The sequence below is a fragment of the Cryptomeria japonica genome, chromosome 3, assembly GCF_030272615.1.
Source record: "Cryptomeria japonica chromosome 3, Sugi_1.0, whole genome shotgun sequence".
NCBI classification, from domain to species: Eukaryota; Viridiplantae; Streptophyta; class Pinopsida; order Cupressales; family Cupressaceae; genus Cryptomeria; species Cryptomeria japonica.
Genome location: NC_081407.1, coordinates 759,363,862 through 759,381,066, shown reverse-complemented (window position 1 = coordinate 759,381,066; position 17,205 = coordinate 759,363,862). Strand labels below are relative to the sequence as shown.

The 17,205-nt window shown below is 33.1% G+C and overlaps 2 protein-coding genes across 2 annotated transcripts; both read left to right on the top strand.

The window, feature by feature from the left end:
* The first annotated feature begins 557 nt into the window (after window positions 1-557).
* LOC131049438 (probable pectate lyase 18) lies at window positions 558-2,629 on the top strand. Its single transcript, XM_057983491.2, has 5 exons — window positions 558-724; window positions 1,156-1,786; window positions 1,987-2,093; window positions 2,202-2,340; window positions 2,423-2,629. Exons 1-5 carry the CDS (start codon window positions 558-560, stop codon window positions 2,627-2,629), a joined length of 1,251 nt encoding a protein of 416 aa, XP_057839474.1.
* Window positions 2,630-13,728: 11,099 nt separating this feature from the next.
* Window positions 13,729-15,799, top strand: LOC131049433 (probable pectate lyase 18). Its single transcript, XM_057983487.2, has 5 exons — window positions 13,729-13,895; window positions 14,327-14,957; window positions 15,158-15,261; window positions 15,372-15,510; window positions 15,593-15,799. Exons 1-5 carry the CDS (start codon window positions 13,729-13,731, stop codon window positions 15,797-15,799), a joined length of 1,248 nt encoding a protein of 415 aa, XP_057839470.2.
* The last annotated feature ends 1,406 nt before the right edge of the window (window positions 15,800-17,205 follow it).

The following is a 17,205-nucleotide window of genomic DNA, read 5'->3' as shown; positions in this document are numbered from 1 at the left end:
TGAGCGCGGGAACAACATGCGAGAATTTTATACCAAACTTGGTCGCCCATCCCCGTGCAAATTACGGAAGAGGAATGTCATTTATAACCAAAGACAAACATACTTGTGGGCCATATCACCTTTGCCAATGTTTCTCATGTTTTAATGTGAAACCCAAAGAAGTGTTACTACTGAATAACTCAATGGAGTCACCATGGAAAGCAGACACGGATAAAATGCCGCGTCCACCACATCCATGAAAGTTTCTATATCTATGTTTTTCAAATAGATTTGGAGAAAACTCTCAATTCAGAAAAACGTCGGAGTAAACATTCTAAGAAACGTTGGAGGAATGCTCTATCACATCATTACTCACTATTGTTTATGAGTCAAGCGCTATAGTCATGTGCATTACCACCGTAATAATCGCACTGAGATAACGTGCACACAACAATTTTTCAAACGTCGGGGTCAAGATTCCCCCTTCTCTACAGATTTTGCACATGATGATTTTGTATATAAGATAGCCCAAAGCCATAGCATGTAATACAACCATTGCAGGTTTTCTCCTATCCAAAATGGCGAGCAGACAAGCCTTACAGCCATTGTTTCTTCTTCTTGCTGTCTTTTTCATCAAGTTAGTAATGGTGGAATCAATAAGAACCCCCTTCAATATGACTAAGGCTGAGAATAGTGATAAATATCATGTTGAGAAGCCGGAGCTTGTAGTTCAAATGGTAGAAAGGTAACCATTTCGCCTTTCAGATGATTTAGAAATTTTAGAGAATTTATTTATGGTAGTATAGAAATGAAATCCAATATCTTATTGAATTTAGTACATTAGTATGAAATCTTAAATGACAAGGTTTATTATAAATGTTCTATTTATTCTTATGCTGTTCCTCGACGTTTTCTTCACTGTAATTTCTATAATACTATTCTTGTAACTGTAGTTGGTATGCAGCAGTTATAGAACAAATTTCTATCACCCATATCATCATGCCATTGGATAATTAACAATTGTCGTCGTTGAGACAGATTCAATGAAAGAAAATTCACTACAGAAAAGATATTTAAGTCAGTTCAATTAAGAGAATTTCAAAGTCCTCGCATTTTTTTATAGCTAGCATATATTACAGACAGTTGAGATTATTTACTTCAAGAACTATTGTGCAGGAGTTTAAATAATTCGAAAAGAAAGCTGAGCTCGTGCGAAACGGGGAACCCCATCGATGACTGTTGGCGTTGTGATCCTAACTGGGTTAACAACCGAAAGAGACTGGCTGATTGTGCCATCGGATTTGGCAAAAACGCCATTGGAGGTAAGAATGGCAGATTTTATATAGTTACAGATCCAAATGACGATGACCCGGTCAATCCTCGACCTGGCACTCTGCGGCACGCTGTTATTCAAACCGAACCTCTCTGGATTATTTTCCAAAAAGATATGGTTATTCAGCTCAAGGAGGAGCTTATCATGAACAGTTATAAGACTATTGATGGTAGAGGTGCCAATGTTCATATAGCAAATGGAGCTTGCATTACAATTCAGTATGTGACCAATATTATCATTCATGGAGTTCATATCCACGACTGTAAACCTGCGGGAAACACAAATGTTAGGAGCTCCCCGACACATTATGGGTTTAGAACCAAGAGTGATGGAGATGGGATTTCCATCTTTGGATCAAGCGCAATTTGGGTTGACCACTGTTCATTGTCAAGTTGCGCAGATGGATTGATCGACGCCATCATGGGTTCCACTGCTATAACCATTTCAAACAGCTTTTTCACTCACCATGACAAGGTGCTCAAAACTGCTTTTTTGGTCTTCCATAAATATACTTTTCTTTGAAATTAGGTTTCACAATTGTATTTTTTATCCGAGGATTTTAGGGTAGGGTATTAAAAGCCTATTACTTGACTTGAACGAAAAAAATGTGAGTATTTATTAAATTGTCGATAGAACGCTATTTCTCAAGTCCAATATTTATTGGCTTTTTCCAGGTGATGCTCCTAGGACACAGCGACGCCTACACCGAGGACGTCAAAATGCAAGTAACAGTTGCTTTCAACCACTTTGGAGAAGGGCTTGTTCAACGTATGCCGAAGGTGTGAATAGAATTTTGTAACAAACTGTATTCCTTGCACAAAGACCACGAATATACAGCTTGCTGAAGTTTATTTGCTCAAGTCTTTAAGATATTAACGTTATGATGCAGATGTCGACATGGATACTTTCATGTGGTGAACAATGATTACACCCACTGGGAAATGTATGCAATCGGGGGTAGTGCAAACCCCACCATTAACAGCCAAGGCAACAGATTCCTTGCTCCTGATTATCGATTCCACAAGGAGGTAAAAGACCTGTACAACTCATGTCTCTTATATCTTTGGTATTCAACGGTTGTAGTCTAGTTATAGTATGGGTAATGTGCAGGTTACAAAGCACCAAGATTCAACAGAAGGCAACTGGAGATCAGTGGGAGATCTTATGTTAAATGGGGCATTCTTCACAGCATCAGGGGCTAAAGAATCCTCAAGCTATGCCAAAGCTTCGAGTATGGCGGCAAGACCTTCCTCTATTGTGGGCTCTATCACTGCAAGTTCGGGTGTTCTCACCTGCAGAAAAGGTTCCAGCTGTTAGACCAAATGCGTGCATTATAGACAAATTCTTAGGAATCCCTCAATTCTGTTACTTTGCAAGCATGAGCACACGGAATGAGGCTTCTTAGTTATTTTAGTTTTGTTTGCCGAGACTCTCTTGTCATCTTTCACTAAAGACGAATATATGGAAAATATCGAATAATATTTTTCTCAAATTTGAAGTGTAGTGGTAGAACGTCAACCCAGTGTTTGTTTATATTATCTCGATTGTCACTTAAAAACATTTCTTAGGTAAATCTCACAAGAACTGCAATATATAGATAGGAAATAGTTGAATTTATGTTCATACCAGTAATTCAAAACACTAATTTATGCAAATGTTTCTTGAAACTATGAACACACCCGGTGTAATTGTATACGACGCAACTAAATATATTCACTTGCATGGGGAATTATTAACCTTTTAAGTTAATTATGTGATTGTAGATTAATTTTATATTATACATGTCTAATTTGTAACTCTAGACCTTATCTATCACAATATATACTTTTTCTCTTTGATTTGCTAGATTCTATACTCCTCATTGATTATTAAGGACTTGGTATATTTATAACTACATCATAAAGATAGTGAAATAATCAATGGTCATGTTCTCCTACTCCCTTAATTAGAATAGTTTTTTGATTGTGATAAAGATACTTAGATGTTGATTTTGATACAATATTTTTATTCTATTTAAAGTTCCAAATGAAAATGTTCATAAGTTCATTCTATATACGAATAAGTCAATGATTGCTTAATGGTCAATTAATGTCTTTAAATTTGAAGCCCTGCTAGATAATTCCATGTTTTACAAACTCAACTCCCAATGACTATGAGGAAAGAGGAGAATTTTAAAATTTGAAACAAATTTATTTTTCCTTAAAATTCAAGCCAAGCAAGATCAATCCTCAATGCTACAAAAATGGTCCGTTGTAAAAAGATATATAATACAATGATCATGGGTAAATGTATGCAAATATAGGACAAAAAATAATGGGAATGCATGAATATAAATATAGGTAGGATATAGATAAGGATGGATATATATTGATGTATGGAAATAGGAGTAGGAGAACATAGATTGAAATTAGGGAAGGTGCCAAACTTATTAAAAATGGTTTTTGCATGCCAAAAATATTTTTTCTTTCTAGTGACTGAAAAATGAGTTTCTAATGCAAAATTTAAAATGGCTCCTGTAAAAGTTTTTAAATTTTAACACTTGATTTCTAATTTTGTCCTCCAAGCTTTGATGTTTTTGAAAAAAAAGTCAATTGTGACTTTATCCAACCTTTTGGATGCTTTGGAAATGTTGAAAATTCTGCCAAAATTACCTAAATGCTACAATCACGCAAACCTCCCAAGAATATAACTATGCAAAGTAGATTATAGGGATGCTTATTCTTTTGTTAAGTTGTACTTATTATTAGGGCTATGCAAGGATGTAGGAGAAGAGAATACTTGGTTTTTTAATATTATAGCTATCAGTTAGTCTCAAATCTATAAAAACCAGATATTAAAATTAACTGTACTAGACAACAAGTTCCAGTACCATGTTAGATTCTTTGGGAAGTGACAATTGGGCTAGAATCTCGTGTCTGACCTAGATCATGTGCAACTACAGTTAATAGATAATCGAATATCAAATAGTAGAGCCAAAATCTGAAATGAAAGAACAATATAGACAATGCAAGAGAACTTGAGAATACTCTTCATACGCTCACCAAGCTACCAATAGGTGCATTAACTCCTACTACCCATAAAATATGGGAAGTTTTACCTACTTGATAAATGTCAAAATATGTAGCATAACCTCCTTAAGTGAAGATAGAAAAGAAGTTATAATTAGTGGCATAAAAGCCAAAAGAGGGTGAGAAAATTAATTATCCTATAACCTACTAAAGGTAAGAACAAACTCGTGGTTATGGAAGGAGGCACAACAAGCCAAAAGGGAGTGTGTGACTCAATTACTCATGTGTTAGAAAGTGGTACATGTAGATTATGTATTTTTCCATGTTTATTCACATTAACCACTCCTAATAAACCAAAGAAAGATTAAATAATATTTGTAGGAAAAAGAATAACGCCTAACAACTACTATGTGGTAAAAGGCAAGGTTTCATTAGCATATAAATTGAAGCAATACTTATATGGTGTCCAATGATCTCCAAAATTATGGTTTCAAAAGTTTAATTCATATGCTATGTATTATAATCTAGTGTATTTCCTAATTATGTTGGTTGCCTATATAGTTGGTCAGATATTGGACTTTGGTTTTGGTGGAGTTGGTTTTATGTACTAGATGGTAGTCATCGGGGTGGCGATAATTGTTTCTTTTTTCCCCTATTTTTTGTGTTATGTTGTTTATAGACTTTACTTTCTACTGTATTGGGCGTTGGGCCCCTTAGCAACTATTTAATTATTAAAAATTAAACTTTATGATGGTAATCAATCTCTTTTTATCAATTTATGCATAGATCATTTGTTGATATTTGGTAACAATGAATGGATGATTAGAGATATGGTATATAAAATTTCAATACATTTCAACATAAACAATTAGGGGTTCCTATATGCATCCTAGGCATTGAAAAGAGAGAGAAATAAGAAATGTTTGATTGGGATAGACTAAGTATGTTGAATTTGTGTTGTAATATTTTAGTATGCAGAATTATATGCTAGTAAATGTTTCTATTTTCTTGGGTACTAAGTTATTAGTTAAGTAATATATACGTCTTCACCGTTAAATGTAGAGTATATATTGCATGTTCCTTACACTAGTCTACTTCATATTCTAATTTATGTTATATTTTACATAAAGCTAGACATTGGTGATGTAATGGGAGCCTTGGGATTATTATATGGCTAATATTGGCATAGAGCATTGAACAACAATTAAGAGAGACTTAAGGTGAATGCAGAACACTATAAATTATTATATCTTCTACTATGGTGATTACTCACAAGGGATTGTTGACTTAGATTTGACAGGAGATGTAGATCATAAAATATCTACTAGTGGCTATTTCTTTAGCCTATTTAGTGTTTCTATTACTTGAATGAGCAAGTGATGGGTTGTAGTCATTTATCCATTGTAGAGGTATAGTACATGACAATTAGTAATGCCTGTAAGGAGGTGAGTTGGTTTTAGAGTTTTTGTTGAATTGTTGGCCATATTCAAGCAATAGTTTAAACTCAATGTGAGAGTCAAGGTGTCATTAGCTTGGCCAAAACCCAATTTTTTGTGTATAAATGAAGCATATAGATGCACAATACCATTTTTCTCATCACATGGTGGAGGATAGTGGATGATGATTGAAAATGATGACTCTTTGGTGATTGTTTTAGATGATTTGATGAAGCATGTAAGCACAAATAACATTAGATGGTGTAATAAATATAATGGCCTCATAGTCCTTAATACTTAGATGCTAATATTCCCTTTATGCTTTTGCAAGGTATTTGAAATAAGTGGGAGAATTCTAGAAAACCATTGTCTCAACCATATTTTGTTCATATCTAATTATTTAATAGTTAAATTTTACATGTATTTTTGTTATCACTGTTAGTGTGTGGTATGTTTCCACTATCATATTCGTGTTAGACTTGTACCAGCCACTTAGAATTGGACAAGATCTCACCTTATAGTTATATAGCAAAGTTAAAATCAGCTAAATTATGCAAGTCGCTTGGAAAAGAGGGGTATATTAACTTGAATGGCCTTCCTAAAGGTCCTTAATTTTGAACTTTTACCAAATAAGGGAGTACCAGCAATCGAAATTTGACTACTTGAGCATCGTGATTATTTCATTATGCATGGTTGCCTTCCATCCCCAACTAATAAATATATGCAGATTGGAGGACGGGCATGAATTTACTCATGAGATTTCATGGTCTACATTACCGTCACGCACGGAGTGCATTGGACTATTATTTTTATTCCTTTAATTCTTCTAAGCATACTTTCATCAAGATTTTATTTGCTTTTGGAAACGAGGTTGTACTAGCCTTCCAGCGTACAAATAATGTAATGGCCCCATGCAAATTCTTGTGGCTGCAAAAACTTTTCTTTTTATTTAAAAACTACATTTAGATTTGTGATACGAAAATAATTTTAGTTGATGAGCGATGGAGGAGACCACCAACTATAAGGAAATGTGGATCCCATGTCCCACGATGAAGTCAAAAGCTACATGTGCTATATGGAGTTCGTTCTGATCTTTTATCATCGAACAACATAGCAAAAACAACCATGCGGAACAGATTGTTGTAAAATCCATGTGCCTTTTTTTCAACACACAAGAAATTTGTTATTTGTGAAAAAGCATGGAGATACTCTTCAAGTGTGCACACATAACATCGAGAGTCGGCCTTAATTAAAGTTTGACGTAGATGGTCAATGTCTCATACCCATCTTGACTATGACCAGTTGAATTGTTGCAAAGCATGTTGTGAGGTCGGTATTAAGCTTCTTTGTATTTACCAAATTTAAAGAATATAAACTAGACTTGGATTTAGTATAGTTGGCGCGTTATATTTTATGGAGGTTGCAGAGGAGCTGGTGATGCTTGGTAGAATATCAGGCCAGTGGTAGTAATGGGACTTCTTTTTCTATGTGAGACGCATGATATCCTTGTAGTTCTTGGGCTGGCTTAGAGATCTGGACGTGGCAACAGGTTCTTGTTGAATTGGCCTTCAAAATGTAACAGGCTATTCAGTTATTTATGGACTGGGTATGGGAATGGAACCTCTGTGCTATCAGGGTCAGTTGGTTTGAGATCTATGGAAAGATTTCATTAGAAGTAAAACAACAGGCATGAAGGATGAAAACTGGGTTGTCTTAGATAGTTAATATAGTAATCTTATTTGGCTATGTCTGGGAAATTTATTGCTCCTCAATGTTTTACATGAATCCTCTACAACCCCTTTTTATAAAGTTAGGAAAGTTGTACCACACCATATCGTTGGTGAACAAGCATCTTCTATGTAAGTAGTATTATTTGAGGGTGGTTGATATGGATTAAGTTGTTGAGCACTTTAATTCATTTAACACTATTGTAAACAAAAGATGGAGGAAGAAGTTATAGGAATGGTCTTATGACATTCTTTTCTACACATATGGAGCAATCTATTGATGAACATTTGAAGCACTACTTTAAATTTTGTGCTTGATGAGGTAATGTCTTCTCTTCTCCCAAATGGTCTTTCATAGAAAGAATAGTACAAGTGGCATAGCTTTCTTTATCGGTGATAGCCTTATATCATGGTTGAGCTAAAATAAGGATTTTGTATCTTAGTCTATGGTAGAAGCAAAATATATTGCAATAGTTTCTTGTTGCATTTAGGTTTTATAGATAAAAAAAGACATTGTAGCAGATGGAGATTGAATTTGAAGAACCCATGCCAATCCTTTGTTACAATACAAGTACTATAAACATTTCAAATGATTGGGTAACACATTCATGGAAAAACCCATATCTCAATTAAGTATCACTATCTAAGAGAGAAGGTTGCAAGGAAACAAGTGAAGATAGAATATGTTGAAACAAAGGAGAGATCATTACAAAACCTTTTCGAAAGGAGACAATTTAATATCTTGGCTAGAATTTGGTAGTGGTATCGCCCCCCTCTTAAATGAAGAGGAAGTTAGTATATGTTGAGGAGGAGTGTTGACTCCTCACTGCAAGTAGTCTTGGTGGTATTGTGAAAAAAATTACAAAAGGTATTAGTAGATTAATTTTTCCTTGAAGACCAAGAATCAAAGTGGATATTTGTCATTGATGTCAAAGTGGGAGAAAGGAAGCCAAAATTCTACACCATTTGGGGAAGAAAGGATTGAGAGAGAGAGAGAGAGAGAGAGAGAATGAAAGTCCAATTACAAGAGCACAAAGCCAAACTTGAGAAGAATGAAAGTCCAATTACAATGGAAGCAAATTTTCTACACAAGGGGAGCCCCTAATTTCCATTACAAGGAGTATTTTATTAGTAGCATTTTTCATGTTTGGAACCAATGACAAAGGAGGAGATTGTTGAAATTTATATTTTCATTAATGTCAAAGGAGGTAGTTAAGGTTTTTGTATAAATTATCATTATGTTACCCTCAATATCCAGTTTTCAAAAATTACAATAATTTTAATTAATATTATGTCATATCAAATAATTATTGATCTAGATAAATAGAGTCAAGTTATGTTAAATACATCATTCAATATAGTATGTCACTAGTATCATCTTAATCAATTTTTTATTGTTGAAGGATTTGGAAGTATTTGTGATGTGTATATGAAGTTCATTCCTCAAAAACTATATCCACTAGCACATTATTTTATACCACATTCTACCATAGTTATATTTTGAGGCTCGTATGTTGGAAGATAAATATGGCTACACACAAAGACAAGTCTATTCAAGTTGCAAAGGTGGAATTCAATAACATGAAAAGTTAGGGTCAACATTATGCTCATAGAGATCACTTCACAATATATTATGAATTTTTTTATGAATGGGTCAAATTATTGCACTATGAACCAACTATAGGAAGCATGTGAAAGTGTACTAGGACCAACTAATTATTTTTCGTAAAGAATAGCATCATCCAACTCTTGAAGTAGCATGTTGGATCTTGGTTTAAGCCTTTTATATGTTTGGTCTAAAGTATGCATGTGTCAAATGTGTGAATGTTGTAAATAAGTTATAAGATGAGTTGTGATTATATATAATGTAGGGATGTATAAGTGTAATTGGATTCATTTAAAGAGTAATTCTTGCTAGTAGAACTAATAACCATCGCAAAAGTTGTGTAAGTTGTCAACTAAATTTTAGGTTAAGTGGGCAAAATCAATTGAAGGTCTCATGCACTTTGAGAGGGTTGTCAAAAGTTGATTAGATCAAGGTGACCCTAAAGCTTCATCCTTGAAGATCTGCATATCATATCTTTCATGTACTATTATTGTATTTAAGGTTGGCGCCTCATGATTATAGTTGGTGTTCACTTCTTAGACTCAAGGATTGGTGTCTCCTATGGGTTGATGCATACAAAATATTATAAGTTTATTATTTAGTTTATGAGGCTAGATTTACATATTAGATCCAAGAAGCTTTTCTCACCATGGTTTTCCCCTTAAGTTTCTACATAAATCTAGTATTATTTTGTGTTGATGTCCTCTTATCTTATCTTATCAGTTTCTATGATGTTTGGAGAAGTTATCAAGGGTAATTAATTTGGAATTGGTGTCTACTGATTACCATTCTCTTAGTGTCTATGTGTGATTAACGCACATAATATATGCATTCTATTAAGAACAACAACCACTATTTCTTTTATTTTCATTGAAAAGAACTATCTAGATTTCCTTGGAAATGACCTTCTATTTATGTCACTTTGTGCAATCTTCCTTTATTCATAATGTATCTTTGTTCAAGACAAAAATCAAATCCGTGTAGCAGTAACAAGTTATCCTATATTGTCTAACAATGTAAAAGTTTATTGGTTATTTTGGATAGTTTAAAAATTTGGATTTATAAGTTTTGAATTTCATAAATACTTTTCCTTTGTAATAATTCTTTGAAGTAATTTAGAATGATATTTTTGTAATAAAATTTAGCTATTAATGAATTGTAATTGAATACATTAACTCACACTTTAATTATAATCATTAGCATATTATTACTCATGGATTTGTTTAGGTCAACCCAAGAGTATAGCCAGTAATCCTTAGCTTGACTAAATCCATCCATTGATTATTACCATTTATTTATAATTAGATTAGTAGTAGATCAATAAAATAGATATTTATTTATATATTAATAAATGCATAGAGTAGCATATATCAATATAAGAATGCAAGTAGTTATTAAGAGAATTTAAGTAAGAGGTGTAGAGATGTTATTAAAGCTTAAAATTTATTAAGTTATAACTTTAAACGTATAGAAATAAATTCATTAGTCAACAATATTAAACTTGAATATATTCTTTCTGTATATCTTAAGATGAATAAGTTATTATTTGAATGCCTCTACAATACTTTGTTTAGATTAAAAATAGAAAGACTTTTTAAAATCACAAGACTAATATATAAAATAGGATAATAAGGATAGTAATGAAAGAAATGGACTCTTGGGTCAAGGGTAAGATGTAAGCCCTTATCCGTTACCATATAGAAATAATAAATTTTGTTTTTTATTTTGTGATTGTTGAATATTGAACTCTGACTTAGTGAAAACTCTAATGATAATATCATAGTTTGTTTTTTTAAATGTAAAGGATAAGGATGGAATTTCATATTAATCTCATGTTGACATGTTCATATAGTTTCTTGACTAGATGATAGTTCCTTATCATTAAATGGTTAACCATCTCTAAATTTTATGACTATATATATAAATATTAAATGGATTTGATCTTATATTTTGATTGTTTGATCATGATAACACTTTTTAATCAAAGGAGTGATTAGATGAATATGATATTGAATATTATAATCAAATCTAAGTTAGAAAGTTTATTCTAAGATGGAAAATATATTCTATTGTCAAAATATTTGAACCAATTAGATTTAATGAATGAAACTAAGTTATTTATGATAATCATTTATTATCAATTTATAACATTTTAATGATATAATGTTAGTGAATTTATGCATCATATAATAACTCATGAATTAGTTTTTAAGTATATCATTTAGAAGATTTAATAATGAATTAGCATTTAATATGTCTTTCATGATATCAGGTTAATTAGATAGATTGATAGTTACCTTTTCTTTTGTACTCTTATACATGTGTCTGTATGAGTTTTATACTCTCAAGATCATGTTTAGACAAATCTTGTTATTGGTATTCTTATGTACTAATGTGTTTGAAATCAATTTTTATGCTAAATTTAATTATCAAGAAGATAATACTTGTTAGATGCTTCTATTTTCCTATGACTACTTTGTATACTTGTGCATTCAATTCTTGTTTGTGTAAATGGATGGTGCTAAACATGGAGAACCATATAAGGATTGAGTATCACCCTCTATATATCTATCAACAAATGACTTAAAAAGATGCATTGGGAAAAACATGTTTTATCAAATTTTAATATTATACCATGCTACTACTTTTGATCATTTAAAACTCATACTCTTTGCCATATCATAATATTGTTATATTAGCATGTGTGTGCACGTGCACACACGCACACACACAAACATAGAGAGAGAGAGAGAGAGAGAGAGAGAGAGAGAGAGAGAGAGAGAGAGAGAGAGAGAGAGAGAGAGAGAGAGAGAGAGAGAGAGAGAGAGAGAGAGAGAGAGAGAGAGAGAGAGAGAGAGTGTATATCATGCTACATAGATTCCATCACTCCTACTTGTTTAAGATTTCTTGACATCTTTGCGTTGGGCCAGGTATTCTTCATGCCAAGAAGAGTTTCAGGGGAGTGTAAAGATTTGTGGTTGGGCAGATATGTTCTTCGATGATGCTCTCACCCAATGTGTGCTTGTTGGAGATAGTGTCTCGTGAGTTCCTGTTAGGGTTACCTTACTTTTTGTACTCTTTGTAATTGACCTTTTGAAGCTATGTAAAGGAAATTGTTTCCTTATGATAGGGCTTGTCAATGGCTTTTGTACTTAAACATCATGTTTCCATTCTAATATATTTGAACATGTTATTTTAAATGTTTTAGAATAATGCTCATTTTATGCTATATCATTATTTTAATAATATGGAGGTCCTTATAGTTTGAAATTATTATTGTCTCAAAACATTAAAAAATATCAAAATTGACACATTACTAAATCATGTGAATGGACATTGATATATTCAAAGCAATTTCACTTGTATTTGGGTTTGCTTCATGTAAGATAAACAAATTTACCAAATATTTAATATATTTTCCATGTCAGTACATATAAGAGGCATTTTAATAATTTATTATTTTTGTATTTATAATTTAATAACAAGTCATCTAGTGTAAAATTGTTGTAATAATAAGAGGTGGTAGAAAATTTCGATAGAATTTATGATATAAGGACTCATGTTCAACTTTAATATTATTTTATGTGGCATGGAAAGTGAGATGTCTACTTCTAAAAATGGTTTACAAATCCAATCACATAGAACTATTTGGACTTTTGTTGATGCTATTTAAATGATTTTTATTTGATAAAAATATAAATCTCACATAATTAATTACTCCATCTAATAGTAAAAAACTATAAGTATTAAAAAGCCTTCTATTATTCACAGCTCCTTTTTATAAGTAAGATCTACACAATTAGAAGTTCTAGAAATGAATGATCTTATTAGATCAAAATAAATATGTCTATTATACCTAATTATCCTCGTGACGTCACACATAGCAAATAAAACTCCAATTATTTTCACTTCGACCTATCTTTCTCTAACATAATCATCCATTCATTATGTTTTATTGCGTTAACATAAAGAAGTTTATCCTACAAATATACATTTACAATCTATTAAGTTTCGATATGTTAGATTCTTTGGAATTCTAATTTTTTCCACGATAAAAAAAATGAAGAGCGCGGGAACCATGTGAGCGCGGGGAACAACATGCGAGAATTTTATACCAAACTTGGTCGCCCATCCCCGTGCAAATTACGGAAGAGGAAAGTCATTTATAACCAAAGACAAACATACTTGTGGGCCATATCACCTTTGCCAATGTTTCTCATGTTTTAATGTGAAACCCAAAGAAGTGTTACTACCGAATAACTCAATGGAGTCACCATGGAAAGCAGACACGGATAAAATACGGCGTCCACCACATCCATGAAAGTTTCTATATCTATGTTTTTCAAATAGATTTGGAGAAAACTCTCAATTCAGAAAAACGTCGGAGTAAACATTCTAAGAAACGTTGGAGGAATGCTCTATCACATCATTACTCACTATTGTTTATGAGTCAAGCGCTATAGTCATGTGCATTACCACCGTAATAATCGCACTGAGATAACGTGCACACAACAATTTTTCAAACGTCGGGGTCAAGATTCCCCCTTCTCTACAGATTTTGCACATGATGATTTTGTATATAAGATAGCCCAAAGCCATAGCATGTAATACAACCATTGCAGGTTTTCTCCTATCCAAAATGGCGAGCAGACAAGCCTTACAGCCATTGTTTCTTCTTCTTGCTGTCTTTTTCATCAAGTTAGTAATGGTGGAATCAATAAGAACCCCCTTCAATATGACTAAGGCTGAGAATAGTGATAAATATCATGTTGAGAAGCCGGAGCTTGTAGTTCAAATGGTTGAAAGGTAACCATTTCGCCTTTCAGATGATTGAGAAATTTTAGAGAATTTATTTATGGTAGTATAGAAATGAAATCCAATATCTTATTGAATTTAGTACATTAGTATGAAATCTTAAATGACAAGGTTTATTATAAATGTTCTATTTATTCTTATGCTGTTCCTCGACGTTTTCTTCACTGTAATTTCTATAATACTATTCTTGTAACTGTAGTTGGTATGCAGCAGTTATAGAACAAATTTCTATCACCCATATCATCATGCCATTGGATAATTAACAATTGTCGTCGTTGAGACAGATTCAATGAAAGAAAATTCACTACAGAAAAGATATTTAAGTCAGTTCAATTAAGAGAATTTCAAAGTCCTAGCATTTTTTTATAGCTAGCATATATTACAGACAGTTGAGATTATTTACTTCAAGAACTATTGTGCAGGAGTTTAAATAATTCGAAAAGAAAGCTGAGCTCGTGCGAAACGGGGAACCCCATCGATGACTGTTGGCGTTGTGATCCTAACTGGGTTAACAACCGAAAGAGACTGGCTGATTGTGCCATCGGATTTGGCAAAAACGCCATTGGAGGTAAGAATGGCAGATTTTATTTAGTTACAGATCCAAATGACGATGACCCGGTCAATCCTCGACCTGGCACTCTGCGGCACGCTGTTATTCAAACCGAACCTCTCTGGATTATTTTCCAAAAAGATATGGTTATTCAGCTCAAGGAGGAGCTTATCATGAACAGTTATAAGACTATTGATGGTAGAGGTGCCAATGTTCATATAGCAAATGGAGCTTGCATTACAATTCAGTATGTGACCAATATTATCATTCATGGAGTTCATATCCACGACTGTAAACCTGCGGGAAACACAAATGTTAGGAGCTCCCCGACACATTATGGGTTTAGAACCAAGAGTGATGGAGATGGGATTTCCATCTTTGGATCAAGCGCAATTTGGGTTGACCACTGTTCATTGTCAAGTTGCGCAGATGGATTGATCGACGCCATCATGGGTTCCACTGCTATAACCATTTCAAACAGCTTTTTCACTCACCATGACAAGGTGCTCAAAACTGCTTTTTTGGTCTTCCATAAATATACTTTTCTTTGAAATTAGGTTTCACAATTGTATTTTTTATCCGAGGATTTTAGGGTAGGGTATTAAAAGCCTATTACTTGACTTGAACGAAAAAAATGTGAGTATTTATTAAATTGTCGATAGAACGCTATTTCTCAAGTCCAATATTTATTGGCTTTTTCCAGGTGATGCTCCTAGGACACAGCGACGCCTACACCGAGGACGTCAAAATGCAAGTAACAGTTGCTTTCAACCACTTTGGAGAAGGGCTTGTTCAACGTATGCCCAGGTGTGAATAGAATTTTGTAACAAACTGTATTCCTTGCACAAAGACCACGAATATACAGCTTGCTGAAGTTTATTTGCTCAAGTCTTTAAGATATTAACGTTATGATGCAGATGTCGACATGGATACTTTCATGTGGTGAACAATGATTACACCCACTGGGAAATGTATGCAATCGGGGGAAGTGCAAACCCCACCATTAACAGCCAAGGCAACGGATTCCTTGCTTCTGATTATCGATTCCACAAGGAGGTAAAAGACCTGTACAACTCATGTCTCTTATATCTTTGGTATTCAACGGTTGTAGTCTAGTTATAGTATGGGTAATGTGCAGGTTACAAAGCACCAAGATTCAACAGAAGGCAACTGGAGATCAGTGGGAGATCTTATGTTAAATGGGGCATTCTTCACAGCATCAGGGGCTAAAGAATCCTCAAGCTATGCCAAAGCTTCGAGTATGGCGGCAAGACCTTCCTCTATTGTGGGCTCTATCACTGCAAGTTCGGGTGTTCTCACCTGCAGAAAAGGTTCCAGCTATTAGACCAAATGCGTGCATTATAGACAAATTCTTAGGAATCCCTCAATTATGTTACTTTGCAAGCATGAGCACACGGAATGAGGCTTCTTAGTTATTTTAGTTTTGTTTGCCGAGACTCTCTTGTCATCTTTCACTAAAGACGAATATATGGAAAATATCGAATAATATTTTTCTCAAATTTGAAGTGTAGTGGTAGAACGTCAACCCAGTGTTTGTTTATATTATCTCGATTGTCACTTAAAAACATTTCTTAGGTAAATCTCACAAGAACTGCAATATATAGATAGGAAATAGTTGAATTTATGTTCATACCAGTAATTCAAAAAACTAATTTATGCAAATGTTTCTTGAAACTATGAACACACCCGGTGTAATTGTATACGACGCAACTAAATATATTCACTTGCATGGGGAATTATTAACCTTTTAAGTTAATTATGTGATTGTAGATTAATTTTATATTATACATGTCTAATTTGTAACTCTAGACCTTATCTATCACAATATATACTTTTTCTCTTTGATTTGCTAGATTCTATACTCCTCATTGATTATTAAGGACTTGGTATATTTATAACTACATCATAAAGATAGTGAAATAATCAATGGTCATGTTCTCCTACTCCCTTAATTAGAATAGTTTTTTGATTGTGATAAAGATACTTAGATGTTGATTTTGATACAATATTTTTATTCTATTTAAAGTTCCAAATGAAAATGTTCATAAGTTCATTCTATATACGAATAAGTCAATGATTGCTTAATGGTCAATTAATGTCTTTAAATTTGAAGCCCTGCTAGATAATTCCATGTTTTACAAACTCAACTCCCAATGACTATGAGGAAAGAGGAGAATTTTAAAATTTGAAACAAATTTATTTTTCCTTAAAATTCAAGCCAAGCAAGATCAATCCTCAATGCTACAAAAATGGTCCGTTGTAAAAAGATATATAATACAATGATCATGGGTAAATGTATGCAAATATAGGACAAAAAATAATGGGAATGCATGAATATAAATATAGGTAGGATATAGATAAGGATGGATATATATTGATGTATGGAAATAGGAGTAGGAGAACATAGATTGAAATTAGGGAAGGTGCCAAACTTATTAAAAATGGTTTTTGCATGCCAAAAATATTTTTTCTTTCTAGTGACTGAAAACTGAGTTTCTAATGCAAAATTTAAAATGGCTCCTGTAAAAGTTTTTAAATTTTAACATTTGATTTCTAATTTTGTCCTCCAAGCTTTGATGTTTTTGAAAAAAAAGTCAATTGTGACTTTATCCAACCTTTTGGATGCTTTGGAAATGTTGAAAATTCTGCCAAAATTACCTAAATGCTACAATCACGCAAACCTCCCAAGAATATAACTATGCAAAGTAGATTATAGGGATGCTTATTCTT

Excerpts from the sequence above, each read along its gene's own strand:
- LOC131049433 (XM_057983487.2), top strand. The coding sequence starts at position 13,729 with ATGGCGAGCAGACAAGCCTTACAGCCATTGTTTCTTCTTCTTGCTGTC. Across the intron at positions 15,262-15,371 it reads CTTGTTCAACGTATGCCCAG|ATGTCGACATGGATACTTTC; the intron begins GTGTGAATAGAA and ends GTTATGATGCAG. Across the intron at positions 15,511-15,592 it reads ATTATCGATTCCACAAGGAG|GTTACAAAGCACCAAGATTC; the intron begins GTAAAAGACCTG and ends GGTAATGTGCAG.
- LOC131049438 (XM_057983491.2), top strand. The coding sequence starts at position 558 with ATGGCGAGCAGACAAGCCTTACAGCCATTGTTTCTTCTTCTTGCTGTC. Across the intron at positions 2,094-2,201 it reads GTTCAACGTATGCCGAAGGT|ATGTCGACATGGATACTTTC; the intron begins GTGAATAGAATT and ends GTTATGATGCAG. Across the intron at positions 2,341-2,422 it reads ATTATCGATTCCACAAGGAG|GTTACAAAGCACCAAGATTC; the intron begins GTAAAAGACCTG and ends GGTAATGTGCAG.